Genomic DNA, 26,134 nt, shown 5'->3' on the forward strand with positions numbered 1-26,134 from the left:
TACCTCTCTCAGATTTATGTGGTCTAGGATTACTACAAGGTTGCCCTATTTTTTTATTGCATTCATGGGGGTGCACTATTGACAACCCCCTCTATAACGTGCGCTCCAGGGGTATTTAAAAAACCCCTTTTTAATGTGTTTGAATGAATAAAATGACCCCTTATTTTAGGAAATTTTTCCAAAATGGGATATAAAAACCCTTTTTGTTAATGTATCTTTTTTAATTTGATAAAAAAATTTACGTTTAAAAATCCCTCCCACTGAATTCACATGATACATTAACATGATTACATAGTGCACTCTTGCACCTGTAGTCTCCACAGAGTGTATACTAAATTTCCCATGAAGACTTTGCTATGAACCACTAAAATAACCATCATCATAAACTGCACTCAAATTTGGGATCTTTGGGGTATCATCAACATCTTTTTAACGTATTTGATGAAATTGTAGGAGTTACTCTCTCACACAATTTGCTATTCCATGGATTCTCAGCATGACTTGAACTAGGTGACCCTTGCATTCCATCAAAACCTATGACTACACACCTACATCTTTTGTAGCCACGTTCAAAAGTTTCCACAAAGCTTTGGGCTAACTCGCCTTTGAGCATTGATCCAATTCGGGCATGGAACTTCCTTATACAAGAGTCATAGCCCATATCACCGCGTCACTCCTAGGGGGGATTTGTTACTGTGATATGGTATTGACGTGTGTGAACACACTTAAAACCACCGAGATCTTTTTTTCCTTATTAGGAGGTTTGTATATACACCCATCATTGTAGGGCATGCTTCATCTTTGTATTAGCACACTCTGCAATACTTCTTTTTGTGTTGTGTGTCCTTGAGCTTCCCCTTCCTCTTCTGCATCCTTAACCTTGTCCTTCAAGAGTAGTCCTACCTACCTTAAAGCTTCAGAGTCCACTTCGAGAGATATGCATAATGAGGAGCAGCCGAGCACGTGCACGTGAGTCTCATTCAAGGGATGGCCCTCCACATGCTTTTGTTGCTTTGCGCTGGTATTCAAGCTGCCCAATGGGAATGCGGGTCTGGGCGGTCTTCGCGCCCTTGCGCTCGCTCGCCCCTCTCCTCTCCAGCTTGCAAGTTGCAACTTCTGCGTCGACATGAGCTGGGCATGTGGAACCAGTATCCGCCTCGTCCTTCGTCAACCAGGTTCTCTCTCTCCCCCCCCCCCCACTATTATCATGTAATAAGTTCTCTCTCTCTCTCTCTCTCTCTCTCTCTCTCTCTCTCTCTCTACACACACAGACAGAGCATTTCTTTGGTACACCCACACGCGCGCGCGCGCTAACAAATGCACATCTCTCTCTCTCTCTCTCTCTCTCTCTCTCTCTCTCTCTCACACACACACACACACACACACACACACACACACACACACAAAACACACACACACACACACACACACACACACACACACACACTTTGTGGTAAATCTGTTTTGGTTAATTTACCTGTGGGAAATCTCAAGACGAGGAAACCCACCAAAAAGATCACAGACACACACACACACACACACACACACACACACACACACACACACACACACAGGGGCAGTGCTTACTGTCTCTCTCTCCCTCTGACTTCTCCTCTCCCCTCCTTGTGTATCTAAATGCCTCCTTCTCCACAAGCCCACACTTTGGAGTAATGCGAATAATGCCAATACGTAGGGAGTTGCTGTCTCCAACTTTGCAATTTTCAACTGTCGACGACCAGTGCAGGTATAGAGCATGCCCTGGGCGCTTCGGTGTGTGGGTGTAGAGCAATTCTTTGCAGGTTCTTTAATGGCAACTTCTAATTCTCATACTAATGACAGGCTTAATACCAGTAGCATGTCAAACTTGCCTGCTGAATTCTCAATTGCAGCAATTGGGTTGCATTCCTTGGTAAGATAAATTGAAGGAAAGTGGAACAGGGGGCGGATTTGATGATGGAATCACCTCTTGAAGAAATGGGTGTTAAGGTATCTCCAGCCGGAAACAAGGAGAGTGAAACAGGAGTTGAGCAGAGCCATGCAGAAGAACAGTATGATGAAGGAAGGAGTCTTTCTGTAGGAGCAAACCAAGAGAGCGATACGAACAGTGATGAGCTCGATAAGGGCTACAGTGGTGAACATGACAGCAACATAAAGTTGAACAATGAGCAAAGTGTTTCAGATACTGACACGTTAAGTAGTAGCGATGCAGCGCCTGACGATGATAACACGGGAAATAACGGTGACTTTTCTGGGGTTTCTCTACTGGAACATGTTGATCAAGGAACTCTTGGCAAAGAGGAAGAAGGTGAAGAGCTTGGAAAGCCTCCGCCACCTATAGGTGATATGACATCTGAAAGTGTTGAATTGGCGGGACAGCTTTCTGGTGAAAATGCAGAGACTCCTAGCTCATTAACTCAAGAGGAGTGTCAAAGCAATGAAAATCCCTCATTGAAGAGTCTTACGGTTTGCTCATCTAAAGAGAGCAAACCATCGATGTCCCAAGTGAAGAATGCAGGACCCGAATTACTGGAATTCGATGAGCATGGAAATGAAGAGATGGTGAAGTCTGAGGAAGAGTATGTCAAAAAGGGTTTCATGTGTGGTGGTGATGCTGATGAGGAAGATGAAGAACTTCGAGAGTATTGGACCCGGGCAATTCAAACGAGTACATCAACTGGAGAGATAGTAGAGGAGATTGTGAAAGTGCTGAAGCATAAGCAGAAGACACATGATTTATTGTGCCCCGTGTGCGGTTCTTGTGTGACTAGGAGAGTGATATTACGCAAAAGGAAGAGGTCTAGCCTCATTTCTGTTGAAAGATGGTATCGCGATCCTTTGGATGAGGGTGAAGTACAGGAGGAGGGTGCTTTACCTGACGTTGCAGAAGTGGAGCGTGAGGAGCAGCCGGACACTGAGGACATTGAGGCTTTTGGCTGCTTGTCTTGTTTTTCTCTTTTCATCAACAAAGGTGAGCATTGCTGTTCATAACTAGGAAGATGTTCCAAATGTAGTACACATTTCATTTGTACCTATAGCATTCTGCTTATCTGTGCCCATCTATTGCAGGCCGCCAACTATTGAATCAATTGCAAGAAATTGGTCCAGATACCTTCAACTGTTTACCTTTTTTCTTTCCACCATATCCATGGGGAATGACTCAGATGAATCCCAGAAGTGCAGGTATAACCAAACTTACTGATTCTTGCATTGCCACAGGACAAGGGAGTTTTTTTGTTCGCGTATTTTCTCTCCCGACAAGGGATCAATCTGCTTCTCATAGACAAGCGTTACTACGTAGAACCCCGGAGCTGTAGTTTGTACGGCTGATATAGGTTTTAGGGATGTGGCAGAAACTCATGTTGGTTTGGGATCCCACATAATCATCTATCCTGATGGCCTGTGACTCTCTCTTCAGAGGTGGCACGCTTGATGCTTTGGTAGTCTTTGCTGTGGGTGGCTGGACTTATCAGATTCCTTTATCACTCTTTGTGGCCCCTATCTTTATCACTCTTTGTGGTCCCTATATCCCTCAGCTTGTGATGATCTGAGAGGAGGTGTGGAGCTCATCTCCTGGGTTTCTTGCTAGGATCTAAGAGGCAGTTTGCGCGAGCTGGGGTTAACCCCCGTTTGATAACCTCAACAAACTTTGCCAGCAACCTATAACTCTGCCGATTTTGGCAGAGTTACAAATCCCTTTGTAATACCCTGCCACGCAGCCCACATGAACATAGCATGCAGCAGCACGATGACAAACTGATCTCGTCAGCTCAACTATGCCTTGTGACATGCGAAACTCCTCTAAGGAGAGGGGGCTTCTTTGCCTCTGTGCCTGGCCTTGTGAGTGTCATTCCTTGTGTAGGACCCTAGGCAGTGCCCATTTTTGTCCGTTTTGGTCAGGTTTTATGCTACTTGTAGAGGGCGCCCCCTGTTTTTTTAAAGGGTTGTGACCCTTGTATTCCATTTTATGGGTTCGTGGGGTATTTTGTGAGGGTCAGGCAGCCTGGTTTCACCCTATATATGGTTGGGTTTTTGAGGGGGGGGGGGGGGGGGGGGGGGGTGCCATCATCAGGTAGATGAGCAGCGCCTTTGATTCCACTCTTGTTGCAGTGTGAGCCCTCACATGGCCTGTACCATCTCTCTCTTTATCCTCTCTATTCTCCTCTAGTCTATCTTCCCTGTGCTTCCGTGCCACCACATCTGCTGCATTTTGACTAAGTTCTCACCCATTGTGCTGTGCTGGTAAATATCATCACTTTGGTATTGCCTGTGTTCAAAGACAAATTCTTTAAGCTGCATAGCTCCAGAGTGTATCCAGCTATCTCTATAGCCCTCTGGTAAGTCAGCAATAAGACAATATGATACCTGAACAATATATGTTGAAAAGTGTATAAGAGAGCGGACATCCTGGTGGAATGAACTATCCTCTAAATTATGCACTCGGCTTGTCATAGACTCGCAAAGTGCTAAGATTCTCATGTAATTTCACTTGGGACACCCAAATCGTACCATCTATGATCTATCTTGCTCTAGGTACCGTATCAAAAGCCTTGTGGAAATCCACAAAGGAAGAATCCTGTCCTGAATCCAGCTTGCCTCCGTGCTCAGACAGTCTCTCTCGTTGTCCAGTGACAACTTATGCTCGAGCAAAATAGTGTAAAGCTTGGCTAGTGTGTGGCCTAACATGATGGTACTATATTTAGTAGGGAGCATATGATCTCTAGCCGTCAATATTAGCACAATATGTCAGTGCTCCAGCTCTCAGGACAGCCTTTGCATATGGCTCTATTAAGCATGCATGCCAACATAAGTGCCAATGTTTCTTGGGCATGCCTAAATGCTAACAAGACCCTCGTGGTTATATGATTTTCCTGGGTGTAGTATATCAATGGCGTCACGCACCCTAGTGATAGTGAGAAGGTCAAGGCTTGAGGTCACGACACCGGTGGCAATGGCAAGGGAGATTGAGCTGGCTCTGTATCGAGACTAGTCACATACAATTCCAATCCGTTTTCATGTAATAATGGGAGTAGGTGCTCGTTCCTCGTGGAAGAGTCTCCATGCCTTTGTAGAATCCTGGCTAAAGAATAGCTGGTACAGCTTCTTGCTCAAGCCAGGCTAAGAAATCTCTCTTTTTTGGCCTTCCAAGATGCTGGAAGATAACGTGTGCTTGTCGATGTGTGGTGTCCCCTTTTGCTCTAGTCTCTTGACAAACATCATCATACTTGCTATTTTGAGGCGTAGTGCCACTACCATGTATCCCTATATCGCAAAGCCTGTGAAAAGGTTGTAGGTGCAGCTGCACGAATAGTTATTGTATGTTGGTGTGTAAACTCGGTCAAAGGTGCATGGGGGATCCTCCTCTACTAGCAAAGAATGGTGGAGAGAGAAATGAAATTATATATTAACGTCTTCAAAAAGGCCAAAGTGACCTATGAGACAAACGAGTTTACAAATGGTGAATCTGATATAATGTCTTTGTAGAAGACTGAAAATTGAAACTGAATTGAGCTAAAGTGAAATGAAGTGGAATGAAATGAAAGGCTGAAATGCTGGAATCAAGATCCTATCCTATGATATCCAGCTGGCGAAGCTCATCAATGTCCTCCTCAGTGAGTACTCTGACTGGGCGTCTCTCATGACGTGCTAGAACAGTCCGGACCTTGATGCAGCTTCCATCGATGTCTCGATGACCCTCGCAATCGTGGGCGTCTGGATCTCCCAAGCTCAGTGGCCCTGTTAGTTAGTGTACCCCTGGTACAGGTGGACTCTGAAGTCTGTTGTGATGCTTGCTCATTTGAATGTCACATTTGTAGTATGAAGAAATCAGTGATCTCCCTCTGTGAGTGTCTCCTATTGTCTGGTCTCCTCAAGAGGCTCTCCCCATGTCTGCGCAGCTCTAGCCCAAGGCATTTCTGATCCTGATATCTCATAACTTTGGCGAGTGGTTCAAAACCTTCTCTGAATAGGCAGTGGAAACAGCCTCGTATCTCATAGTAGACTGGGCAGTGACATATGTGATGTAACTCTGTCTTTGGCTCAATATGGCATAACTGACAAATCGTGGCCTTTGCTGGTACTCCTCTAAATCTGCCAGCCTCAATCTCTAACTGATGTGACGATGTGCGCATCTGTCCAATAACACATCGTAATCCATGGGATAGATGAGTGTCCATGTAGGCGGGTCTGGTCACAAAACCATCCTCTGTAAGCTCAAGGAGATGCTCTCTGTAGAAAGCCATCTTTGTGCCAAGCACACGCATAGGCTATATCCATGTCCTCCTAGTGTCTAACTGATCAAGTCCTTTCTGATGAGCTGAGTGATCTCGGTCCATGTGGAGACAAGGAGGGTGAGTCCAACGAATATCCTTGTCAAAACCATGCATCTTGAACCAAGCTGTCATTTGTGCATACCAACAAGAGGTGTCTCCCTGCGAGGCAAGCTATCGAGAAGACTCCAAAGCTAGATGGGCATATCTGTTTCTGGGGAGATCCCAGATACTGTGTATGAAAGAGAGAGAGAGAGAGAGAGAGAGAGAGAGAGAGAGAGAGAGAGAGAGAGAGAGAGAGAGAGAGACTAGAGTAGTAATAGTGGTAAACTAGAATGAAAGAGAGCTGCACATGTATTGCAGCAACTCCAATAGGTCTCCATGAGATAGACAACTCCCGCATACGTGGTGTGAGAACTAGTGGGGGAATTACATAATCCATTGTCCTAACACTAAGCCGGTGTGCGTAACATGTAAACCCTTTTGATAATGGTTATCTAGCTATGCCATTGAATATAGCTAATGCATGTGTGGCACCCATCTCTAGGACATATTTACCATAATTTGTGCATCTACATGAATCTTCGTAAACTCTTGATGCCAAGATGTGCATGGTCCTACGTGTGAAAATCTTCCGCTGATGTATAAAAAAAGGCAACCTGAGAAGGGGCTCTTCTTGCATTAAAGATCACAACTAGCATGATAATTTCCCTCTCATGAGTGCTCCATAATATCATCATTTATGATCACATAATGCGATTGCCTATTTAGACTAGCATTTTCAGAGGTAGAAGGTACGAAGTAGAATAACAGCAATATGAAGAGGACGGAAATCCACTGCTTGAACTTTGATCCACCACTAGCAAGCATGCCCATCCCTCCGTATTACCTATATAATAGGATGCCTGTAAATCATGGCAATTGCCCTTGATCCCCTACTATATTTCCCATGAGCTTTTTTTAGCCATTGATTCCTATCTATGCCTTGAGACTGTAGGAAGCTCCTCATCTTACATTGATGAGTTTCTAAAAATAGAACAATCTCTCTTCCTTTAACGTCTCCTCAAAAGCACCTACATCTAATCGAAGTGAATACATTACAATTTGATAAAGCGAACTTTAGCATGGTCCCATAGGTTGTGCACTTTGTTTCTCCACGATGATTACTTTGTCATCTCGATAATCAACCCATTTTCCAGCCTTTCTAGCGTCAAGAATACGTGACATGCATTCTTTCCGATTACTATTAGTGATTTCTCCCTCCACTATTGACGTGGCACTTGTACGGACTTCCGCGATTTGCGCTGCAGCTTTTGGCACATTGGGACCAGATGCTTTTGAGACTGAAGATTTGCATCTTAATGCTTTTGGGGCTCTACTTTTGAGCATCCCTTGTAAGAATAAAAGAGCCCTTGGGGTCTCACAGAGCATCTGGATGCAGAGTTTGAGAGAAGAGGTCCCTTGGGAGTTGTACTTTGAAATGATTAATGATAAAGAAATATCAAGAGGTGTGCCTGACTTTGGGGCCAATACCTTTGGGCATGGAACTACTCCGAGCCGTGTCGACTCTCTCTCTCTCTCTCTCTCTCTCTCTCTCTCTCTCTCTCTCTCTCTCTCTCTCTCGTAGCTTTGTGGACTTCCGCAAAGCTTTCAACACGGTACCCAAAGCTAGACTGATGCGCAGATTACAGGAAATGGGAGTACCCACAGAACTCATTTGGGGAATCATGGCATTGTACAGATCAGTAGTAGGGCATGTACGCACCCCGGAGGGACTTTCTACACCGGTTCACTCCACTATTGGGGTGAAGCAGGGCTGCCCGCTCTCTCCTACCCTTTTCGGTATGTATGTGGATGAGGTTTCTGACTACATTGACAGCGATGGGGATAAAGGTGCTCAGTTGGCAGGGACATGGATTCCACTTTTGTTATATGCTGATGACATAGTGTTGATCTCCGAATCCCCAGAGGGAATGCAACGTCAATTGGATGCTTTGCACACGTTTACACACGAAAGTGGTTTGTCTGTCAACCTGGGTAAAACCAAGGTTATGGTGTTTAACACCACCCCACAGTGGATCAGGAGGTCAACACCTACATTCACATACGGCCAGGAGACTGTGGAGTACACAGACGCTTACACTTACCTTGGAGTGGTTTTTAGTGGACCTACCTCTCACTCAGAAGAGCAGCAGAGACTAGACTTACTAGAGCCCACGCAGCATTGGGTAGATTGGAGAGGATGTGTTCGCAGGTTCAGTTTCAGGAGCCCCGGACGAAGCTCTGGCTCTTTGACACCTTGGTGGCTTCAACACTGCTCTATGGAACCGAGATATGGGGACCTTCACTGTCATGCCTCGTAGCTGGATGCTCTGAATCTCCTAGGGAAGGCTTGAAAACTGTAGTGAGTCACCGAGAGTACGGGGGCTTGACTCTCTGCCATGGGACCCCAAGAAACATGAGTCTTGCTACCAACCAAGCGGCCTCTCTATGTGCTAACCATGGGGTTCCAAACAAGAGGCTTCGTCAAGTGCTCCTCCATGCAAGTGGGCTGGTGTTGCTCCAGGCCACTCTACAGCTGCTCCCAGGACCTAAGCAGGCTCGCAGCAAAGAGTGTGGGATCGGTCGGGTGATGAGGCTGAGGATCCAACAGGGGAAAGGGATGGAGCGAGAGTTGGGGGGATGGCGGCGGTGAAGCTGAGGCTTATATCTACTTGAGCTACACTGACATAGAGATAGTCTGCTGAGGAGACATGGAGTACGACAGTCACAGAGACAGATCACAGACTTCTTTGGATCGAGGGAGCCAGGAGACCAACCACCAGCACAGGGTTGTACCCACATTCATACCAGAGGCACCCTCATTGACAGGGCGACTGAGCTCGGGAGATCGAGACGACCACGACCGAGACACAGGAGCACACTCCATCGACGGAGACTCCAGCAGAGGATCAGAGGCATTCTAGCACGACACCCAGATTGTCATTGAGGGCCTATTCTACATTTTCACATTTCACATTTCACACTTCATTTTCAGTTTTCATTTTTTACATTCAGTACTTTTTGTACTTGTACTTCAGACATTGTATTAGATTCACCACTTTGTACCTGATGGTCTCATAGGTCATTTTGGCCTTTTGAAGACGTTAATATATCATTTCATCTCTCTCTCTCTCCTACTTTTTCCCCCTCTTTCTCTCTCTACGCAACTTTCCCCCCTCTTTCTCTCTCTACGCAGTTTCCCCCCCTCTTTCTACGCGCTAGAGAGAAAGAAAGAAAGAAAGAAAGAAAGATTTTTAACGTCTATGTCAAGCCGAAATCGGCCTATGAGACAAATCAAATGTACATGGCGTGTATGTCATCCGTCTATCGGAAAGACAAATGAAACAAAACTGATACAAAACTGAACTGAATGTAGGTAATGGAGTATCTGAGGAGGGATGGGGCTCTATCTTTAGGGGTATATGCATGTCTATATGCTCAAGGTAGTACAATCATGAGAATGCATCAAGCTCTCTAGCTCCATCCTGTACAAATGGGGGGATGTAAGATGTGGTACATGGGCGGGGCTGGTGCCAAGGCTACCCGGATGAAAGCTGTCGGGTCGGCCCTCATCTGAGCTACTCGCTCCTCAGTGGCACGGCGCTCCCGGGCTCGGATCTCCTCGATCTGTCGATGGTGGGAGCTCACGCCCCTGTAGCCTGTGACTCGTGGTCGTCGTCTAGCTCGGTTCACCTCCGCCTGTGGGAGTGTCACTCCTCTCTGAGTATTTGGTGAGGTAGGGGTGGCAATCCTCTGAAAGAAGTCTGTGAGCTGCGATTGTCTCCCCTCTGTCTGTGTAGCTGTGCGTGGCTGTAGTAGTGTGTCCCGATGGCTCTGTATCTCTAGTAAGAAACGTCCGAGCTGTCTCTGATCTCGAGAGTCCATGATCTCTCGGAGAGTGGGCTGTCCTCTGAATAAGGCCTCATACCTGCCTCTGATCTCAGTGTACGCTCTGCATCTACATACAAAGTGCTCCTCACTCTCCACCTCCTCTGTGCAGGCTCTGCAGACTCGCTCCTCCCTGGGAACACCAGTATGTCTCCCGATCTCAATCTCTAACCTGTGTGAAGCCACTCTCAGCTGACCAATCGCCACCCGTGAGCTATGTGGCATATATGTGTCCATATAGCGTGGTCTCTGTATGAACCCCCCAGACAATATGGTGAGAAACTGGTCTCTGTAATCTAACATCCTCGTCCCCAAACCAGGTGACTCCCAGACTCTCCTAGTGTATAGCTGCCACAGATCCTGTCTCAATACCAAGTTTCTCTCACTACGAGAGAGGTGAACAGATGGTGAGTGGGGGTCGTACTGGAATGGTGGTAGGCTCTCCATGTCAAGACCGTGTCCCTCAAACCATGCTCTGACCTGTGAGTACCAAGCTCTCGCATGCCCACTCTCTGATAGCTGTATAGCTGCCTCAAATGCTCTACGAGTAAGTCTGTCAGGAGGTAGCGCTCTCATCCTCTGGATGAAGCAGACTGTCTGGAATAATGCCTCTACAACCATAGGTGGTGTGGCGAGCTCGGCTCTAATAATGTCATGTGGCACTGTCTTCTTGCTGCGGAGCAAGCGTGAGATCATACATACCTGTGGTCTCTCAAGCTGTGTCCACTGGTCATCTGTCAATCCTGGTGCCCATACTGCCGCCGAGTACATCAGGGCCGGGGTGACTAAGGTGTCAAAAAGCCAGCCCTTCGTGCGGGGCTCCTGAAAGTGTGCCTGGTGGCATCTCCGCTCTAGCATGGTCAGAGCTGCATATCCTCGGGTGAGCCTGTCAGCAGCAGCCTGCCTCATAGTGAAGGGTCCTGGTAGGCTGGTGAATGTGATGCCAAGATAGACATAGGAGGTGACTACATCAACCTGTCCTCCTGCTGCTGTGAAGGTGGCAGCGCTCCTCACTGCACTGGATGTGTGAAAGATCATGACCTTGGTTTTGCCAAGGTTCACAGTCAACCCCTTGTGTGTGCTGAATTCGTCCAAGGCCTCAAGATGGCGTTGCAAGCCCTCGGGTGACTCTGAAATCAACACAATATCATCAGCATATAACATGATGTGGACCGGAGTACCTGCCAAGTCGCTCCCCTCTCCCCCTGCTCGTAGTATGTAGTCGGAGATCTCGTCGATGTAGAGCCCAAAGAGTGTCGGGGAGAGTGGGCATCCTTGCTTAACACCAATGGTGCTAGCAATGGTCTCTGAAAAGCCGCCTGGGCAACGAACTCGACCCGTCACCCTCTCGTAGAGAGTATATATGGCCCAAATCATCTCTGTCGGTACCCCAATGCTGTGAAGGCGCTGGAAGAGTCTCTCGCGTGGGACTGTGTCAAAGGCCTTGCGGAAATCCACAAAGCAGCAGTAAAGCCTCTTCTTCCGCGCCTTTGCCCCATCAATGAGGCAGCGCAGAACGAAGATGTGGTCAGTGGTGGAGAAAGCTCGTCTGAAACCTGCCTGGCCTGGAGCTCGTAAACCCTCGGTCTCTGCGTAGCAGCTAAGCTGTGCCTCAAGTACTGCTCCATATAGCTTGGCCATCGTGTGGCCAATCATGATAGTCCTGTAGTTCCCTGGGTCCAGGGTGTCGCCAGATTTGTGGATAGGCACTATGGTGTGCTGTGTCCACTCCTCTGGGAAGCCCTCCCCTATAGCCCGGTTGAAGACATGTGCAATCAACGGGGCTATAGTGGAGGCCGCATAAATGATGTGCTCACTCTGTAATCCAGTGTGGTCAGCTGATCGTCTGTGCTGCATGCGGCGTATGGCCCTCTCTACCATCTCTGCTGTAAAGAAGGAGGAGCACGTGGGGCGTGGCTCATGTGGCTGTGGGATAGGAGGCTGCCCTGGCACCTCATAGAGGCGCTCTGCATAATCATGCCATATCTGTGGATCCTCAATAGCTGTGGTCGGACGTGACTCGCGCAGGGTGCGCCATGCCGTCGCGCTATCTATGCTCATGAATAGGCGGTATAGCTCAAGCTCCTGTGCCTCTTCGAATGCTCACCGCTTTTGGCGTGTCAGCGTCTTCATATCTCGTCTGGCCTCTCTCTCTGTGATCTCTCCTAAGGCTCGCCGTGCACGGAGGCGTCGGTATAGCTCTCTGCACTCATCATCATACCAGCGGTTCTGAGGCATAGTCCCGGGGGGGGGAGTGCGTCCTGTGTGAGTGGTGTGTGGAAAAGAGCTAATAGCTGAAGTGTGGAGAACGGAAGAGATATGTGATGTGAGAACTGAGAGTGGTGTGGATGGGTGGAGGAGGCATAGGCCATGCTCGACCTCGGCTGAGTAAAGAGAGGCTAGCTCATGTGTGAAATGGATGGTGGTGTGTGGAGTGTGTGCTGTGGAGCTATGTGGGATGGTATCTCCGGTGATGGAGAAAGAGAGGTATGTGTGGTCGGCTCCGATGGGTATGGGTGGAATGGTGAAGGATGTGATAAGGTGTGTAGCCTCCCTGGGTCCCAGAATATAGTCGACTGTACTCCCCCCTCCCTCTGTAACTCCATGTGGCATACAAGTCAGGCCCCCTGAGGTGGGCCACTGGGCCATCCCGTTATAAATAACGAGACGGTGCTGGGAGCCAAGTCGAAGTAGGTGTCGTCCGTAGGCTGTGACTGGAGCTCTGTCTGCTGTATCTCTCATAGTAGCCTCCTCATCTAGAGTGTGTAGTGCCTCTGGGTCCTCGTGGTCATATGTCTCACACTGCTCACTGCGCGTACGAGCATTGAAGTCTCCCATAAGGAAGACTTCACCCAATGTGGAGTACTCCATAATCTCCTCCGTGAGGCATGCGTACGGTGACTCCTGCTCGATAGGGGCGAATCTGGAGCCTGTGGGAGCAAAGTAGCAAAGGGCAATGTAGACGATCCTGTCTCGTGAGAGCTCGAGGCGAATCCACATGTATCGGGCCTGTGGGTCCCGGGCAACAATCTGTAGTCTGCTGTGAAGCCCCTGTCTAAAAAGTATAGCCACTCCTCCTGAACCGCGAGTGGTGTGCTGGCGCATACATCCCCGATGTAGAGACTCCCATTGGAAACCATGTATCCGTGGTAACCCTCTCTCTGGGCTCTCGTGTGTCTCTGTAAGTAGAATGATGTCTCGACCTCTCATCACCTCCTCAAGTCTCTCTGGGTGTGTCCATAGGTCTCCATTGCAATTCCAAACCGTGACATGAATCTCCTCGTGTGTCCCACAGGCCGCGAGTCCCTATGCGATGGTCTTGCCATCAATGATAACCCTACCATCTCGATATACTGCCTTCTTCCCTTCTTTGCGGGCCTGGTGGACTCTAGGCATGCACGTGCGGCGGTGATCTTGTTGCATCTTTGTGAGGTCATCATCAAGATAAATCGGGGGGCCTTCTAGCCCTCTCAAGATGACCCTCTTTCGGAGGAAAGAAGTTCGAGACTCCTCGGAGGCGAATTGGAGGATGAGAGCTCTCTTCTTTGGATCTTTACCGGCTCTCCAAACTTTGGAGAAAGGGATCTCTTCTTCCTTGTATCCCACTTTCTTGCATAAGGCTTTCCCATCGCTCTCGGGTGTGGACCCTTCTTCTTCTTTGATGCCGGTCACTCGCACATTGAGACGGCGAGCTTGTCGCATTTTCTCCTCCTCGATGGTTGTGTGTACGATGAGTACCTCATCTTTTTGGGCTTCCTCTCTTGCTACCTTCTTGATATTCTTTTTGACCACTTCGACCCATCCTTCTTTGGTGGCTTCTAATTTGTCCTCAATGCTTGCGGTGAGGGCTTTGGTGATCTCCTCCTTGAGGGCTTCCTTAGCCTCCTCTTTAATCTCTCCTTCCTCGGGGGTGAGGGATGTGATGGAAGCATGAAGGAGGTCGATTTGTGCCTTCATCTCTTCTTTCTCTTTCCTCCATCTCTCCCTCTCCTTCTCGTTCTCCCGTGCCCTTCTCTCCTTCTCCTCTTTGAGGTTTTGGATTTCCGCTCTCATGTCCTCTTTTTCTTTGTTCCATAGCTTGATGAAGGTGGCTTTCTCCTCCCTCCATATCTCTCTCTCCATCCACCATTCTTTCATGTCCTTCTCCAATTGTGCAAGCCTCTTGTTCGTGAGCATGAAGGTTGTCTTCATTGTCGATTTCGGCGTCTTGATGATGGGGGAAGACATAGTTGTATTCGGAGCTACCCTCTCTTCATATTGTGAAGAAGAGGGGAGAAGGGGAGTACGTGTATGTATGCGTGTATGTGTGTAGTGTGTGTGTGGGTATGTATCCGTGTGTGTGTGTGTGTGTGTGTGTGTGTGTGTGTGTGTGTGTGAGAGAGAGAGAGAGAGAGAGAGAGAGAGAGAGAGAGATGGCTGTGTGATCGGGAGAGAGGAGGGGCTGCGTGAGGGGGAGGCTGGGGGGGGGCAGTTCAGCAGCAGGCGGGGGCAATGGCGGGAGCGACGCAACAGGGGGAGTCGGCAGCGAATGGCAGCGGCGGCAGAGAGAGAGAGAGAGAGAGAGAGAGAGAGAGAGAGAGAGAGAGAGAGAGAGAGATTGATTGATTGCTTGCAGGATATCAGACAGTAGTGTTGAGTTCAGAAGTGGCTGACGAGATACCAACACTAGATGAACAAGATGCTTCATCAATGGTTGTAGCACCTGATTTTACATGTGGGATCGGTTCAGCACTTCTGCCAGATTATCCTTGGGGAACAACACACTTCATATCAAAAGGTAGTACACCATGTTTTCTAAAAGTACAGTGCATGTGATGAGGTATACCATGTCTGCAAGTTGTAGCTAGTATAGGCAAAAAACACAAGTCTGTCCAAAAGAAACCGTACAAACTAGCACGCTATGCTGAACAGGTCTGTCCAAATTATGATCTAGTATGCTATGCTTAACTGTGAATCCATGTTCTTAAAATTTTCTTCAAAGGTTGAAGTGTGCTTCAGAAATATTAAGAATTAGAGATAGGCAGAAAGTACCAGCTTGATGTCGTGATATTTTGTTATAGCTTATCATATGGACAGCTTAGTTGACAGTGGATGGATTCAGTAACCTGTTTGTGCTGCTGAAATGAGGTCAACTCCCTTGATCATGTCATTTTCTGAATACAAGGGAAAGATTGAAAGAGTTTTACAGAATATTGAAGCTCTTAAGATGGGATGGTTTTCAATTTGACCCCGCCTCTACATCTCAATTCACTTGGACCTATTTGCTGCTTAAGTTGCAAAAATCAAAACATTTTGTAGCAGTACCATGATTGATGTATTGAGGGGTAGATTGCTGGCTAGGTTTGTAAGAGAGTTGCCAGGTGTGGCTAATAAAGTGGTGGCCAGTTTGTCAACTGCCACCATTCATGCGAAGGTAGAGTGGGGATGCTCCACATTGGTGCGTTTGAACAATGCTATATGCCCATTAATGAGCTCTAGGGCCATGCTATCACATGTAAACTCAATCTGTGTGCCATGTAAACTTTCTGTAGAGCCCAACTGTTGAAGTAAGTCTTAAGAAAACAAAAGGGTTCATGGTTTGAAATCTTGTTTGTAGAACGTGTACATTTGCACAGATCCATTCGTCTAGAGTCAGATTGTGCATAACCTTTTTCTTTGCAACTGCCTCTAGGAGGTGTAACTGGGTGTTAATACACTATAATGGGCAGCTAATGGCATCGGCAGATATCCTAGGACACATAGTCCTCATGTATCTGGTCTTGTGTCTATTGGATCAGGAAAGCATGAGAAGTGCACCAATGTGTTATTTAAAATCATTACTTTCAGCAGGTAAAAAATTGGGCTCTTGAAGGGAAACAAAACTAAAGTCATTAAGAAGTATAAAAAAAGAGGTCACCCTGCTTATGGAGTGCTATGGGATTGGAGAGCATTTGGCATGTTTTCATTGGAAGGTCGCCCCAAGCAGTTGGCTCCCTAATATTCTGTTGGCAGGCTGGCAGCTCATATTTGGAGCCTCAGAGAACGTTCTTGATACTTATGCTTTTCCTGCCCCTTTATGGCCTTAAGCTGGCTCAAAGTTATGGTGTCCCTGCAAACAAGTAGAATTATTCAGAAATATTTAATGGATTGGCTAATTCCTCTTTGGAAAAATTGGGGGGTTGGGCTGTCCTCACCTCCCATCTGCAACATGGTGCCAATCCTGGGACTTCATCACAGGGCGTTTCTAAGCTGCCTGCCTTCTAAGCTGTGTCTTCACATCTCACTTCCGGCAGTGCCGTTCGTCCTTGGGACGCCTTCTTTAATATTGTACAGTGTGTTGTATCGTGTAGCAATATACGATCATATAGTACAGTGTATTTGCATGATATGGGCATTCGTACATCATACAGAAACTGTTGTAGGAAGAAAGTTTCTATCTTTTGGTATCATGCATGAGGAGCGCACTTTAGGCTGTAAAAAGTGCTGAGAGATCTAGGGGCTATGAAACTCGGAGGTTGTTTCTCTTACACCTTCTCTAGGTCTCCATTCAAGAAGGTAGATTTGACATTTATTTGATACATGGCCATCCATGATGAGCTCCTAGAGCTATTACTATCCCAAATAGTGGCCATACATGCAGTCAGTGCAAAGGTCTCGTCGGTTGAGTCAATCCGGGATTGCTGAGAAAAGCCCTCAATTACAAGTCAAGCTTTGTGCTTATCCTAGGAGCCATTTGATTTTGTATTGTTCAAGGTTGCATTCCAAAAGCATATTTATCATTCTTCCCATACCGTGCAATAAATTACGTATTAGTATCCAATACTTTACGTATTGGTTGTTATTTATACACACACAAATACACATGCATGTATGCTTGCATGTATCTAGGGTTGTGTACATATGATGTATACATGCATGTGTGTATGTATACATGCATTTACATGTATGCAAGCATGCATAAGTAAATATGCACGTCTATTTGTATTCAATACCTAACGAATTTTTCAAACTGGTAGTGATTACCCATGTTGCATAATGTTTTTCAATGTTTTTTTCGTACTGTACTTATCGTACCTATCTACCTTGAATTTGTCATGTGGAGTAACTTAACACCAATGACCTTTCGCTTCTTTGGTCTTGGAACCAACTCCCAGGTATCTTTTTTCTAAATGAAAACAATCAAGGCTTGGATAGGCTCTTTCCACTTTGGCTACAAAAAGGGATTTTGGTAGAGAGAGGTTCTCTGTTCCTTGTGATCGTAGTCATCAATGAGCAATGGACACATAGTAAAGCCCCATCCATTTCAAAGTTTTGTAAACGTTGAGACTATCTTTCAGTACTTTGAGTACTACAATCTAGAAGAATCTTACTTGCATAATGCATTGAAACTTCAAAGAATGTTCAAAAGCTTCCTAGGAAGCTTTATAGGTTCACCATATGGAGAAGCAATTGGAGTATAATCATTCTTAGCACTAGTGTCTAAACCATCATCTACAAGATCTACAAGATCATGAGGTGAAATTCCAAATTATCTCGAGATGTTGGGGGAGAGGAATCATAGAAGGGCTCATCCATAGGAGGATTCATCGATGGGATCATGAAGTAGAGGCAATATCGAGGATAAAGTGGAGGACTAGGTAATCGAAGGCCCTCTCAAGTACATGCTTGTTAGAATCTCTTGGCAAACTATAATATCCTTTTGTTTCAGGCTATAAAAACCGTAGCCTTTGGAAAGAGTTTTGTAGTGGACAAAAATCAAATTGTGGGACTTGGAATCAAGCTTCCCTCTTTGTTTTTGAAGATCATGGACATAGGCATCACTTCCAAAAATATAGAGATGTGTCAGATGTTACGGAATTGGAGAATAGGTTGAATCAAGCTTTCACACTTGCACAATCCTTTGTTCTTTCCTTGCGATAATGAATACAACTTTGCATTATTGATGGGTCCTATTAGTTACTTGAAGAGAGAAGGGGAATGAAGTCGAGGTGGAGGTCGGTGTTGGGGAATGGGGTCGGGGCAAGGGTCCAGACGGAAAAATAGGGAACGAGGTCGGTGCCTAGAACGACAAAAATAGAAATCATTGTTTCTCTTTTTTTTTTGAGCTACATGTATGTACCGTAGAGTTAAGAACACTTTGAGCATCGAATTGCACCAAAGTAAACAAGAAACATAACTCATAATAGCAAAATATGCCAATAAAACATTGATGGGGTGATGGCGAATACACGTAGGTAATTACATGCCTTACGAGCTCAAAATGGCAAATGATAAAGAGGCAAAAGCCTAACTAGGGAGAGTGTGGGCCCACAATAAAACATCAAGCCCCGGAATCTAGTGCTTGCCTCATTAGAAGGTGGAATATGAATCTCCACATCTTGAAAGTCGAAGTCATCAAGGATGAGATCAGGAGCCATCTCTACTTGTGCCTCTCCCTCTGAATGCTCATTGGACAAAGTGGCCTCACCTGTGCTATCTCCCACTCAGTGAAGGGGTCTCCGTTCTTTGTTTGTCCCTTGCAAAGCATGTGCAAGTTAGAGCTCACAAATACTAAATCATTGGTCCTTTGGACCCCTAGATGGTTCCTTTTCCTAGAGATACCGTGGTTGTACACACTTCAAAGTTGCTCCTAGCAACTAGAGCTCAAGGCTTGGCCAGGACTACGAACAACAAATTGCTGCAACTCAAGCTCATCTCATCCATAATCCTCCACCATGGTGGCGGTCCTCATCTACCACAAGCTTGTGGAGCTTGTGAGTCGTCCGAACCATGGCCTCATAGACTTTGCCTATGCATGGTTGTATGCCATCAATGACACGAAGTAGGTGGACAATGGGCTTCACCATAGCATCAAGCGTCTTCACCTTCTTCCACCATTTGGTATCGTCAGCCCGGGCTCTACATTCTCTGCCACCCGCTATGGAAGACTCTCGCATGCAGCTATACTCATCTCTAAGGAATATCCCTCTCAGTGCTCCACCTCAAGTGGACAAGCGGCCAAGCATCAGGAAGTTGTAGGCAAACTAAATTTTTGAATACTTCAAGAGGGAGAGAGAGCTACGCTTTGAGAACTCATGCCTCACCTTTTGGTGGTTGAGGAAAAAGGTGACCAGATGGTTGACCTCGGTAGGTGCAATCCATGACAATGCCCCTATGTCCTTGAGAAGGTTTTCGAGGCAATGCGCCATGAAAAATGAGAAGATGATTTGCGGATCCATGCACGCGATGATAGCCCCAACAGCCCTATTTGATGCTTCTCCATTTGCAATCATGCCCACTACATTCTCAAGCCCAACGATCTCAATGGTCATCGTCCATTCGGCCACAAGCACGTTAGCGGCCTTTCCACTACCGGATGCATCATGAGAGTTGATAAGTACGTCTCTCTTCGAGAATAGGCCACTACTCCATGGATAGATCTCTTGCGAGGGTCTCTCCATCCGTCAACAATGAGGGAAACCCCATTGATAGCCCATAATTCCTTTGTTGTCTCCGTGGTTTGCTCTACATTCTGCTTCTCCCTATCAATCAAGGACGTACAGAGTGTCTCCGATGATGGGGGCACATAAGTGGGCCCATACTCCCCAACGCTTGTAACTATGGTGTAGAACCTATTACAAATAGAGAAGTTCTATTAGTATCAATCAAAGTGGCCTTCCAATGTTGCATAGAATTTGAAATTTTGCACGCATTGAGCCACATTTAAGGCGATGTGGTTGTGGTAGAGGAAGAGAGCGATTGACCTATCCACTGCTTCCTTCAATCAATTCTTGTTGAGGGTGGATTGGTGACGTGGACGATTGGCAACGAAGACCCTCAATGCGGAAGGAGCATGATGATGTGCTTGAGAGCCCGAAGGCTCCTCAAAATTGGAGCCACCATCCATCTCCATCAGCACCAATTGCTCTCGCGGTCCCGTCATGGTGGAGGGATCAACAGCAACACGCCAGCCTCTCTTTGCTGCCTTGACGACCTCAAGCACCTTGAGCTTCTCAAGAAGCTCTGCTTTTTTCTCGGGGGTGACACGTGCAAAACTTCACGTGGACACTATGGTGTCGGTGCTTCTCTTGTAGAAGCAAAGCTTGCAAGTCCAAGCTCTTGCACTACCACCTTGGCCTCTACCACCGGAATTCCCCTCATCCCACCATGTCTATATCGACGGGCCGTCTTCGAGAGGTGCCGACTTGAGAAGACACCATTGATGCGGAATCGATAAATAAATAAATAAATAAATATATATATATGTGGATGGATGGATGGATAGATAGATAGATAGATAGATAAAATGTTATATTAACGTCTTTAAAAAGCCAAAATGACCTATGAGACCAATCTGTTACAAAATGTTGAATGTAGTACCATGCCTGGGTACAAAAGAACTAGAACAAAGATACTACTACTAGAATTAATCCTCATCTGCACTCTGGATATGGAGAGAGTATGGCTCGAATCCTCTGCTGTAATCTCCGTCGATGTTGTGTAGCCCCTCTCCTCAATCGTGGCCGTTTGGATCTCCGTAGCTCCAGTGCTCGGTCATTGAGAGTGCCGGTAGTGGTCGAATGAGTGTCGGCCGAGCTCTGCAGTGATGGCTGCTCCTATGGCTATCCCATATCTAGTGAAAATAAATCTGTAATGTATCTCTGGGACTGTCTCTCTCTATCTCTCCCAGTAAAGTGTCTCTATATCTGTGTAACTCAAGTAGATATAGCCCAAGACATCTTTGATCCTCATAACTCATGACCCTAGAGAAAGGACCGAAACCCTCTCTGAATAAGCAATGGAAACGGCCCTATATCTCATAGTACATTGTGCAATGACATATGTAATGTAGATTTGTCTCTGGCTCTAGCTGGCATAAGCGGCATATCCTGCTGTCTGCTAGTATTCCTCTGAATCTACCACTCTCAATCTCGAGCTGATGTGAGGATGTGTGTATCTGACCAATGACACACCACAAACCATGAGAGATAGGTGTGTCCATGTAGCTGGGTCGAATCACAAACCCATCTCCTGTGAGGTGGAGAAGATGCGCTCTATAGAAAGACATCTTCGTGCCCAACTCTTGTGGCGGCTCTATCCATGTCCTCCAGGTATCCAGCTGGATCAGGTGAATTAAAATAATATATTAACGTCTACAAAAGGCCAAAATGACCTATGAGACCAAACTGATTACTATGGTGAGTCTAGTACCAAGTCTGGGTACAAACAAAGAAAACTACAAACTAGAAACTGAGATAGGAGTGCTACCGACTCCTATGGGTGGCTGGTAAGCTGAGCAATGGTATAATGCCACAAAGGTACAAAGTGGGGATAAGTGTCACCATGATACAATATAGCAGTAGCATGAAGCCTATCTTGATCGACACTTTGGGTGTCGTGCTAGAATCTTGTGGATCCTCTGTCGCAATCTCTGTCGGTGCTGCGTGGCTCCCCTCCTTAGTCGTGTTCGTCTCGATCTCCCCAACTCTATAGCTCGGTCAATGAGAGTACCGTTGGTGTGTGTATGGGTGGGAACCGAGCTCTATGGTGGTGGTGTCCCCTTTGCCTCTGTGGTACTCGGACTGAAGAAATCTGAGATGCGTCTCTGGGACTGTCTCTGTCTATGCCCTCTCAATAGAGAGTCTCTATGTCTCTTTATCTCAAGTAGAAATAATCCGAGACATCTCTGATCCTGATATCTCATGACTCTTATTTAACGAGTCAAAACCATCTCTGAATAAACAATGAAAGCGTCCCCGTATCTCATAGTAGACTGTGCAGGGACATATGTAGTGAAACTCTCTCTGGCTCTGCATGGCATGAACAACATATCCTACTGTTTGCTGGTATGCCTGTGAATCTACCTGTCTCAATCCCAAGCTGGTGTGAAGATGTGCGAATCTGGCCTATGGCACATCGTAACCCATGAGATAGATGTGTGTCCATGTAGTTGGGCCGTGTGACAAATCCGTCTGTCGTGAGTTGGAGAAGATGCTCTCTATAGAAAGCCCTCTTCGTACCCAACTCCTGTGATGGCTCTATCCATGTCCTCCTGGTATCAAGCTGGATAAGATCCTGCCAAATGAGTCTAGTAATCTCCGTGTATGAGAAATGAAATGATATATTAACGTCTTCAAAAGGCCAAAATGACCTATGAGACCATCAGATACAAAGTGGTGAATCTAATACAATGTCTGAAGTACAAGTACAAAAAGTACTGAAAGTAAAAATAAAAAATGAAAACTGAAATGAAGTGTGAAATGTGAAATGTGAAGATGTAGAATAGGCCCTCAATGACAATCTGGGTGTCGTGCTAGAATGCCTCTGATCCTCTGCTGGAGTCTTTGTCGATGTAGTGTGCTCCTGTGTCTCGGTCGTGGTCGTCTCGATCTCCCGACCTCAATCGCCCTGTCAATGAGGGTGCCTCTGGTATGAATGCGGGTACAACCCTGTGCTGGTGGTTGGTCTCTTGGCTCCCTCGATCCAAAGAAATCTGTGATCTGTCTCTGCGACTGTCGTACTCCATGTCTCCCCAACAGACTGTCTCTATGTCGGTGTAGCTCAAGTAGATATAAGCCAAGGCATCTCTGGTCCTGATATCTGATGACTCTATCTAGGGGTCCAAAACCCTCCCTGAATAAGCAATGGAAGCGCCCTCGTATCTCATAATACATAATGCAGTGGCATATGTAGTGTAGCTCTGTCTCTGGCTCTCTACCGCATAGTTGACATATCCTAGACTCTGGTGAGAGAGAGAGAGAGAGAGAGAGAGAGAGAGAGAGAGAGAGAGAGAGAGAGAGAGAGAGAGAATGAAATGAAATGAAATGTTATATTAACGTCTTCAAAAGGCCAGAATGACCTATGAGACCAAACTGATACAAAAGTGGTGAATCTGTTACAATGTCCGGGTACCTTAGTACTAAAGTACTAAGTGTGAAAGCGTGAAAATAAATGTGAAAAACTAAATACAAATTATTAAATAAACTTCTAAGGAGCATTCTGGTGAAGTGTGCTTCTGCATCTCGGTCGTGGTCGTATAATGGTTCTAATCCTTTGCTGTAGTCTCCTCCGGTGAAGTGTGCTTCTGCATCTCGATCGTGGTCGTCTCGATTTCCTAAGCTCAATCGCCCTGTCAATGAGGGTGCCTTCGGTATGAAAGTGGGTACCTTTGTGCTGGCTGCTGGCCTCTTGCTTCTCCTTCCACTCCTGCTTCTCTCGATCCGAAGAAATCTGTGATCTGTCTCTGAGGCTATAGTGCTCTTTGTCTTCTCATTAGATTATCCTTGTGCCGATGTAGTTCCAGTAGGTACAAGCCTAAGCATCTTTGATCTTGGTATTGCATGACTCTATCTAGAGGTCCAAAGCCTTCTTTAAATAGGCAATGGAAATGCCCACGTATCTCATAGTATACGGTGCAATGGCATATGTAGTGTAATTCTGTCTCCGGCTCCATTCTGCATAACTTGCAAATTCTGCTCTCAGGTGGGATTCCCCTAAATTTGCCAAATTCAATTTCCAGCTGATGTGAGGATGCACGAATCTGACCAATAGCACATCTCAAACCATGAGACAGGTGGGTATCCATGTAGCTCGGGCGAATCACAAATCCATCTTCAGATGGCTGTAGGAAGTTTTCTTTGTAGTCGGCCATCTTCGTGCCCAATTCTTGTGTAGGGTCTACCCATGTCCTCTTAGTATCCAACTGTATAATATCCTGACGGATGATTTTATTAATCTCCGTTCGTGTAATTGCCAGTGATGGAGCCGCAAGAGAGTATTGGAAGGGGGGTAATCTTTCCATACTGAACCCGTGTCTTTGAAACCACGAGGACAATTGCGCATACCAGCATGATGTATCCCCTTTCATTGCTAATTGTCGAGAAGATTCGAGGGCCAGTCTAGTATATCGGCAATTATTTGTATCCCACAAACCATGTATAAAGGACACTGATCTGGTAAGAGCTTCAATTTCTATCGGAGGGGCAGCTAGGTAATCGCGTGTGGTACGGAGAGAGAGAGAGAGAGAGAGAGAGAGAGAGAGAGAGAGAGAGAGAGAGAGAGAGAGAGAGAGAGAGAGAGAGAGAGATGAAATGAAATGTTATATTAAACGTCTTCAAAAGGCCAAAATGACCTATGAGACCAAACTGATACAATCCTTGTGGATCTGATACAATGTCTTGGTAGAAAATAAAATGAAGTAAAATAAAAGCTAAAATGAACATTAGTGTTCGAGGATGTCCAACATCAGGCGTTGTGCAAGGATGTACTGCATCGGGTGCTGAAGAGCATCGTCAATATCTGCCTCTATAAATAGTCAATTGGACGTCTCCCATGTCGTGCTAGAATAGTCTTGATCTTGTGATGGAGCCTGTGTCGATCTCGTGTGGCCCTTGTAGACGTGGGCGTCTAGCTCTCCCAAGGTCAATGTCTTTGTCAGTCAATATTCCTCTGGTATAGGTGGACTTTGAAGTCTACTGCGAAGCTTGCTCATCTGACTGTCGAGTCTCTGCTCTGAAGAAGTCAGTGATCACCCTCTGAGAATGTCTCCCATTGTCTAATCTCCTCAAGAGACTCTCCTTGTGTCTGCGTAGCTCTAGCAAAAACAACCCGAGGCATCTTTGATCGTGATATCTCATGACTCTAGCTAGTGGTCCAAAGTCCTCTTTGAATAGACAGTGAAAACGGCCCAGTATATCATAGTATACCAAACAATGACATATGTGATGTAACTCTGTCTCTGGCTCTATATAACACAACTGGCAAATCTTGGCCTCTGCTCTCCTAAATCTACCAGTCTCAATCTCTAGCTGATGCGATGATGTGCGCATGTGACCAATAGCACATCGTATCCCATGGGATAAATGAGTGTCCATATAGGCAGGTCTTATCACATATCCATCTTCTATGAGGTGGAGAAGATGCTTTCTGTAGAAAGCCATCTTCGTGTCAAGCTCTCGTGTCAGCTCTGTCCATATCCTCCTAGTGTCTAGCTGGATCAAATCCTGTCTGATGAGGTGGGTAATCTCGGTCCGTGTGAGGGACAAGGAGAGTGCATCCAGCAAGCATTGGAAAGGGGGTAGTCTGTCCATACTAAACCCATGTAGCTGAAACCATGATGTAATCTGTGCATACCAACAAGACGTTTCTCCCTGTGAGGCAATCTATCATGAAGACTCAAAAGCTAGGCGAGCATATCTAACCTTGGGGAGATCCTAGATATTGTGTATAAAAGATACGGATCTGGTAAGTGCCTCTATTACCAGCAGGGGAGAAGCAAGAGTAAATAGAGTCTAGATTGCAGTAGATACTAGATAGTAGAGGGAGCTTGAATCTTCAAGCTTGAGCAATGAGCCTTGAAGGGAGCTTGACTCTTGAGCCTTGTTGCAATTTTCAAGCAAGGAGCTTGAAGGCCGAAGTGGCAACGGATCTTGAGGCTTGAAGGCCCAAGTGGCAAGGAGCTTGAACCTTGAAGCAATGAAGGGAGCTTCTCATTTGCAAGTGAGGTTGAGGCTTGAGCATTGCAATGAGGAGGCCTCCTTTTGTAGGCCTCCAAAAATGCACCTAAATGAGTCCCTAAAGAGGTGTAAAGGGCCCTACCCCGCCCCCCCTGGCCCAAAAAAAAAAAAGCATGTTTTTAGCCGTTCCACATGTATTTTTTTTGGCTGCTGGCCGTTCCGGTCAGTGTTACCCACCGGCTGCGGTTTGGAACGGCATTCCCTATGACCGGCCTGAAAATGACCGTTCTTGGCCGCCCCTTATTGGTTCCTGGCCCTAGGGCCCCATTCCACATTTTGGTGTTTCTATGAGTTCATTAAGTTTGGGCCTTGTAATAATGACTTTGACATGACTTCAAAATACGTCATTTAAAAGTATTTGTTTTAGTAATTTATGTGGAGAGAGAGTTTCTGCGTGAAAGTGCTGCATATGCCTACCCAGGTTTCCGATTGTGGTGGAAACTGGTTGTATTGGACTTCCCTAAA

At 46.3% G+C, this 26,134-nt stretch overlaps 1 protein-coding gene across 3 annotated transcripts in view; it reads left to right on the plus strand.

Moving 5' to 3' along the window:
* The first annotated feature begins 916 nt into the window (after window positions 1-916).
* LOC147447419 (uncharacterized) overlaps window positions 917-26,134 on the plus strand; it is a 39,087-nt gene continuing 13,869 nt past the window's right edge. Inside the window, exons 1-6 of one of the 3 annotated variants that reach the window (XM_086523222.1) lie at window positions 917-1,175; window positions 1,694-1,744; window positions 1,840-1,909; window positions 1,987-2,968; window positions 3,067-3,180; window positions 14,812-14,973. In XM_086523222.1, coding sequence (XP_086379348.1) covers window positions 988-1,175; window positions 1,694-1,744; window positions 1,840-1,909; window positions 1,987-2,968; window positions 3,067-3,180; window positions 14,812-14,973 — 1,567 coding nt within the window. In that variant the 5' untranslated portion in view covers window positions 917-987. Of the gene's footprint in view, window positions 1,176-1,281; window positions 1,745-1,839; window positions 2,969-3,066; window positions 3,181-14,811; window positions 14,974-26,134 lie in introns of those variants that run through there. The other 2 variants (XM_086523221.1, XM_086523220.1) reach the window with 2 other exon arrangements.

This window comes from Adiantum capillus-veneris, chromosome 11 (assembly GCF_014529385.1).
Source record: "Adiantum capillus-veneris isolate H3 chromosome 11, ASM1452938v2, whole genome shotgun sequence".
Classification (NCBI taxonomy): domain Eukaryota; kingdom Viridiplantae; phylum Streptophyta; class Polypodiopsida; order Polypodiales; family Pteridaceae; genus Adiantum; species Adiantum capillus-veneris.